We start from the raw sequence: 7,097 nt of genomic DNA, 5'->3' as shown, positions 1-7,097 counted from the left end.
AACGTCGAGAGAGATCGATCGAGATTCAATTCAATACTCTCGCGCGTTCCCCAATGGTGTGCAAAGAAAAAAAGCAGGAGCCGCATCGTGAGGTTCTCCTCGTCAGGGAAAATCGACAAAAGATTAAGGTCGCCGTTAAAGTGTTTCGACATTTGCATACCAGACGCAGGTACGAGCGGTTGGTGGTAAGCGGTAAGCGAACAGAATATTTGCGCACTCGATTTTTTCCTACAGGTCGTGAGAAATCCGGAACGGAGATTCGAGCGCAGGAAATTGAATCGATAAGAGGGACAATTGGGCGATCTGTTCGTCGCGTTTAAAAGGCGAGTGAATTTAAAGCGATTAACGCTTGCCACGTAATTATATCCAAATAAATATCGCGCTTGTCCTGGATGCGTGTCTTGTAAAAGTCTGTAGTGAATTCATATTATGGCGTTTAGGCGCCAAGTATTTCAGCCTGTGTTTCAACTGTTTATCACAGCGTTATTTCGCTGAGACTGGAGATTCTTTGAATGATAATCGCAAAGCGATGAGTACGTACGTCGACCTCCGGTCGGTCTCGGTTCACGTTATGTCGGGTAACGGTCAGTAGTCAAGGTCGAATTACGCGAGAACATGTCCATGTGAATTTCGAACGCTATACACGTGAAGGTCGACGCTATACAAGCAAGACAAAACGTAAATTATATAGTTTTCTAGCCAAGCAATGAGAGCCGAAGTAAAAGCCGAATGAAAGTTCATATTTTACGTGTAAATCTAATTCTTGGTGTCAGTTATTCTTTGACTAAGTTCTTTTGGCCTTTTCTTACGTAAGATTTGTATAAATGTCTCCTTACTAATTGAATATTTATTAAATTATGTAAATATTTAAAAATGATGTCACATAGAGACGCAATCATGCCTTTTCCTGAATTTCGATAAAATAAACGCAGTGTCCTTGTAACCAAAACTATAAAAAAGTGTTGATTATAAAGAAAAAAAAAAAAACTTGTAAAAGTCAAAGATTCTCTCGTGGAGCAAATGATATATAACTTTGCGCATAAGGAAAGTAGATATATTTTAAAGAGAGTTTTCAACAGAAATATATGTAAGTAAATTATCGGTGTCTCGCGCCATCCTTTTATTAAGTCTAAAAAGTTAACGAGTCTCGCATAATCAATGCTCGCGCGTTACCTCGTTGATCAGCGACTGAAGCTGTAGCAACGGGTGTTACGAGTTGACATAGCAACGGGAGTTCCGGCTCATTCCGGTTTCTTTCTAGCAGAATGCGACAGAAATCACAATGTGGTGAAGAGAAATTAATTAATAAACGAGTTTGAGTTGAACGGTAATTAACAAGCAACTATTATATGTATAAATAAGTAAATAAATACATACATATATACTTATAAACAAACGACTCTCGCTGCAAATAAGTTTTTTTTTCCAATGTGACTCGCACAATCTCAGGTATTAATGAAATAATCGTTCACAATGGCAACGCGTGGCAAGAGCAAGAAAAAAGTTGCTGGCGCGAAAACCAATGGAAAAAACAATGGGAAAGGCGCTAAAGGTGGCAATGGCGGCAAGAGTAAGGGGTCGAAAAAATCAAGAAGAAGCGGAGGAAAAGCGCGATTTGCTATGGATATTTTCAACGAGGAAATGATGGAAAATGCTTATTACACCTGCCACAACATCATGGACGTGCTGAAGTGTCGGGGCTTTCCGTGGCCAGATGCTCAGAAGAAAAAGAAAGGAAAAAGGAAGAAGTAGATACATATTTCTTCAAAGATCTAGAAATATCTACTTTTATGCAGGAGAAGAATTTGATATAATCATCAATTTATATAGAAAAATAACTGTCTTAACTGAAACATTGCTTAGTATACGTACACACATTACAAGACAAACTCTGTAATAGTAAGTATTACTACTCAGTATTAGTAAGATAAAAAAAAATACACTTTTTCTCATATCGATAGTAACTTGTATAAGTTTTAAGTTTTACACATAATAAGTTATAAGTTTTACACAGTTTATAAACCTATCAAGAAGTTTTGAATTTCAATACATACATAATATACAAAAATAAAAATGTTTTCTTATTAACACACTAATATTTTTTTTTTCGTATTTACATGTTTCATGTGTTTCATCATCGTCAGTCAAAATACTGCTTTTAGTTCTCCTTTTACATCTCCCTTTAATTATAGCGACTTGACATGATTGCAGTAAGCTTCTGTATCAAATTCAAAATCTTTACCATTCAAATGAACAGCTGGTCCATTGTAGACACAGTGCACAGTCACAGTGTCGGTGTATGTTAAATCAGGTAGTAGCTGTTAAAATAACACGATTAGTGAAGATTAACTCGCTTTGCCAGATCTACATTTACTACATCGTCGTTGTACTTACTTTTGGCGTGAGTAGAAAATATTGAGAACTGCCTCGTCTTCCTGTCATTTTGACGAGCAAGTCGAAAATACGTTTTTCATTAGTCGCGTCCATACCCTGACAAAGTCATTATCAGTGTAATATGTTTAAATGAACATGGAATATGTGTTTCCGATATTAGCAATGAGCAACAAACCTGATTAATTTCATCAACACAGCGAAATGGCACACGGGTTAATTCCTGCAGCGCGATCATATAAATGGCAGTAGTTACAGTTCGTTCTCCGCCGCTCTGAAAATGCCTTGTTAATTCTTGCAGTTCGTCGGCATCTCGGAATTTTACTCTAATTTTTAAACCATACTCATCAAAATCCAACTGGAAAAACACATGTTTGCTCGTTAAAATATCTTTATATTATATTTAACTTGATCAAAACGGAAGAGCTTTTACGCAAATGTGTATATACTTACATCATTTTCACCATGCGAAAGTGTAACTTCGCCAGCGCATTCCATCGCGGAAAAGTATTCGCTGAAATTTACGTTTATTTTCTCGACTAATTTTTCTAACGGTTTTAACCACTGTCCCTTCAATTCTTCAATCTTCTGATTTATTACGTTTACTTCGGCAATTTTTTTTTCGACAATCTCAGTCAACATATTGATATTATGTATTACATCTTTGTATTCAGACATTACCTAAGGATATAAGAAAGAAAGGAAACATAAGTATTTAGATACATTCTCTAATTATTCAACTAGATAGTAAGTATGAATAACGAGCCAGTTATCGAGATATTTGGTGCAACGATATAAAATGGCTTAAAAAGAATACTCATAATTTCGATTAGAGCAATACTTTACAACATGCTAGATTATGTAAAGAATGATATCTTTCATTGCACTTACATTTTCCACATTTACATTTTTTCCCATACAGAAAACTTTTGCCTGAGCGGTACCCATCTCTTTGTTTATGTCCTCTATAGTAGCTGGTAATTTTTCAAAAAGTTTATTTAAAAACTTGAACGCTGGATTTTGCGGACTTATATTATCTGTAGTTAGTAATGCTTCATTATACAAATCTCCAGCTGCCTTTTTTAACGGTTGGAATTCCTCATCATGTTGTTTATATATTTTCTCTGCCGCTATATATTTGTCCTTCAACACTATGGTTTCGTTTTCTGTGGTCGCTAAAGTTTCTTGTAATAATGATAATGCAAATTTGATCTCTTCGTTGCTCATGACACAGTCGAAGTATTCTTTTAGAACTGTATTATACTGTTTGTATCTATTTAGTTGTTCCTTTATTATAACCTGAGGGAAATTTATCAGATGTAAATATATATTCCATATATATAATATATATGTACAAAGCTAAACTTAGGTTTTTAAAGTAATATATATTATAAAAGAAAACCTTAATTTCTTTTGTGCATGCTGCTTTTATATTATCTATGCTTGTCCGTTCCTTCTCCATACTCTTGATATTGTTCTCAGTCATATGTATTCTTCCTTTCAGTACCTCAATTTGTTGAATATTTTGTTGATATTTATTCCTGTCGAGCCGATACTTCTCTAATACATTGTTCTCCTCGCCTATCCTTTCATCTATCTTTTGAATGTTACTCGAAATTTCTCCCTTCTTTCTCTGCAAAATCTGTAATCTAAAACATATTTTTCAATAAGTACAACATTTTTTTTTTATTATTATCTGCTATGTATCTGCTTTTGTTCACACGACATACTTTTCTTGAAGCTTATATAGCTTTTGTTTATCTGAAATAATTGATAATGTTTGATTTCCAGAGACTTGTGATATTCTAGTGGACGTTGCACGAGTATACTTAGACGTACTGACGAAGTAAACATTATTTGCTGCAAAAGCAATTTTATGAATTAAAAATCATTTTAAAATATTTTAAAAGCCGATATCGATATAAAAAGTGATACAAACCACTAAAGTAACAGGTTATACTACGAGGTACATTTTCTACGTTATCCTCGACATCACTGGTTCCCACAGGAATGTTGTGCAAGTGATACATTGAGATTAGATATTTCATTATAGTGGGTGGCATTTCTACAAGGGATGATAAGTAATGTCTGAAGCCCAATTTCTGAATACTTTCTATCGGTATAGTCGGTTGCATAGCAACTCTCTTCATAGGATCGGAATGAACTACGTTGACTTGTAGCCTCTGTTGTTCTCTCAAATATTTTATCAGCAAATTCATATCGTCCTTGTTTTCACACGTGAACGCAATTAAATCTCGTAGTGGTATTACGGTTTCCAAATACTTGGCATATGAGGCATCTTTTACGTTAATATTAAGTAACATGGGTTCGTGCACTGGTGCCGAAAATTTATCACGATTCTCTCGTAACCAAAGCACACCTTTATACGCATCTAAACTCTTTTGTCTTAAGAGTTCCATACGTTTTGTATTGATATTCAGAGACTGATGTTCTGCTTCTGCAGCTGTGGTTAAATGTATAATTTCAATTAGAAAAATTAAATAGGTAATAGATACAGGATATACATTTCAAACAATATATTTGTTTGTATGTGCAAATATATACCTCTAATTTCACGATTGAGATTTTCTTCTTGGTACTTTAATGATATATGTTCAGCACTGAGTTTATTAATTACAACTTTGTGTTGTTCCATATGATGTGTTGTACCTTCCATTTGTTCTCTTAAGCTTCCCTCTGAAATACGATATATTGTAATGTATTAACATTTATTACTATTATAAATACTGAAATCAATTTACAAACCTGATCCAATTTCATTAATCATAAGGGATAAGTCGTTCTCAAATTTGCACTTTTTCTGTTGTAAGAGTTTAATATCCTGATCTCGAGTCTGTTCTGCCTGACATCGACACGAACAAGTATTTTCTGCTTCTTTAATTTTATTTTCACTGCAGAGAATCTTGTCCATAATACTTCTCAAATGTGTGTTTTTAACATGAGTTTTTTTGTTCTAAAATTGATTAACATATAATAAAATACTATAAAATCATCAGATATCTTTAGCAGAGCCTTATTTTTTTCTTTATTATACTTACATGATTATTTAGAGAATCTTTTAATATTTTTATCTCAGATGTCATCTTTCTAACTTTTTTATTTAATGGTTCCAATGAAGTTTCTACAGATTGCATATCTTTTACTGCATTGTCCCTTCTGTTCTTCGACTGTTAGCAAGAAGAAAATCAATTAATTTTAATAATCAAACAATAGAATAAATGTTAGTAAAATTTGAAATAGACTTTCTATACCTCTACTAATTTTCTACGTGCTTGATCATATAATATCCATGCTTTCTTTTGTTTCAGTGTCGTAATTTTTTTCTTTATCATTTTCCTCTCTTTTATTGTACTAACTATTTCTTTCATTCTATCACGTGCTTGAGTTTTAGATTCTAACAATCGTTTTTTACTGTTTATTTCAACTTCTAGTTGTTTGAAACTAGTTCTGTACTCTTTTAACTTTTGATGATTTTGGAGTAATATTGGAGATCCAACAGATCTTTCTGTATTCTCTAACAATGTTTGAGCATCCATTTTTGAAAAATCTTGCACTCTGTCTTGTGGCAGAAATTGACAAAAATTGTCAACCTTAAAAAAGAAACAATTAATGTTATAAAGTAAATTTTATATAAAAATTGTATTGTAGGTAAAAGGTACAAATATCTACTTGAATATCTAAACTAGCTGCGAAACATTGCACAGCCTTTGTAGTTGATGGTGCATCATCAATCATCCATGTGGACTTTCCTTGTTTAGTAAATATCCTGGTTATCACACGATCCCGTTTTCTACCATACATTAGATGAATCTCTATTTTTGCTGTTTCACATCCATATTTGACATATTCTCCCACATGAGGTGCTCTACCAATAATATTGGTCTTACCGCCTAAACCAAGAACAATAGCAGCGACAATGGTGGACTTGCCAGATCCATTAGGCCCAATAATAACATTCAGATATCTACCAGGCTTTATTGTGACTTTATCATAAGTACTGTAAAATTGAAAAAGAGATTAAAATTAAAAATTATACGATAAGATAGATATATATATGTGTATATATATATATATATTTATATATATATATATCAATATATATATATCAATATATATATATATATATTGATGTTTTGAATAAAAAGATCATAATACTATCAGATATTGATATCTTTCACACTTACACAAAATTCTCCAAATATATGCGAGTAATGACTCCTCTTTCGATATCATCCATTATGATTAGGTTAAGAACAATAACGTAGATACCAAATGCTGCAAAATGCAACAAATGACGTTTGCCGATAACAATAGAAGAGTTATTAAAGGAAGAAAGAGCAAGAAAAAATTTATCTTCTCTCTTATTCCGTTACACAATTACACCAAGCACACACTAGATTACAATAAACAACGTCCACTAAACTACTAAAATATAGCATTGTTATGGTTCAGTAGGTTCAGCAATGCCGCCAAAAGAGCTAAGGTCTATTCTTTTTAGATGAACCAAGTTGCACTTTTTGCCGTTAGAGTGAAATAAATATATACATATTGCATTGAAGAGAGAAGGAACGAAATTTCAGTGCAGCACTATTTCGGCTAAAAGGAACAGACCTCTACACAGATAGCCGCAGAACTATCGATATGCTACTCCATCGATAATTATAAAGTCTGTTTTTTATCGCCGA

General features: G+C 33.2%; 2 protein-coding genes across 2 annotated transcripts; one reads left to right on the top strand and one right to left on the bottom strand.

Moving 5' to 3' along the window:
* Nucleotides 1-869: 869 nt before the first annotated feature.
* LOC105182273 (small lysine-rich protein 1) lies at nt 870-1,919 on the top strand. The gene is made up of 2 exons (XM_011139603.3): nt 870-1,327; nt 1,450-1,919. Exon 2 carries the CDS (start codon nt 1,474-1,476, stop codon nt 1,750-1,752), a length of 279 nt encoding a protein of 92 aa, XP_011137905.1. The 5' UTR covers nt 870-1,327; nt 1,450-1,473; the 3' UTR covers nt 1,753-1,919.
* Nucleotides 1,920-2,006: 87 nt separating this feature from the next.
* Nucleotides 2,007-6,878, bottom strand: SMC5 (structural maintenance of chromosomes 5). The gene is made up of 14 exons (XM_011139604.3): nt 6,597-6,878; nt 6,082-6,409; nt 5,664-6,002; nt 5,451-5,579; nt 5,158-5,365; nt 4,957-5,088; nt 4,331-4,855; nt 4,122-4,251; nt 3,794-4,040; nt 3,283-3,690; nt 2,845-3,072; nt 2,570-2,749; nt 2,395-2,490; nt 2,007-2,318 (listed from the first exon to the last, which is right to left on the bottom strand). Exons 1-14 carry the CDS (start codon nt 6,647-6,649, stop codon nt 2,187-2,189), a joined length of 3,135 nt encoding a protein of 1,044 aa, XP_011137906.1. The 5' UTR covers nt 6,650-6,878; the 3' UTR covers nt 2,007-2,186.
* Nucleotides 6,879-7,097: the final 219 nt, after the last annotated feature.

Source organism: Harpegnathos saltator, unplaced genomic scaffold (genome assembly GCF_003227715.2).
Source record: "Harpegnathos saltator strain DR-91 unplaced genomic scaffold, Hsal_v8.6 scaffold555, whole genome shotgun sequence".
Lineage (NCBI taxonomy): Eukaryota > Metazoa > Arthropoda > Insecta > Hymenoptera > Formicidae > Harpegnathos > Harpegnathos saltator.
Note: the sequence above shows the minus strand (reverse complement) of the source record. Positions and strands in the feature narration are given on the sequence as shown.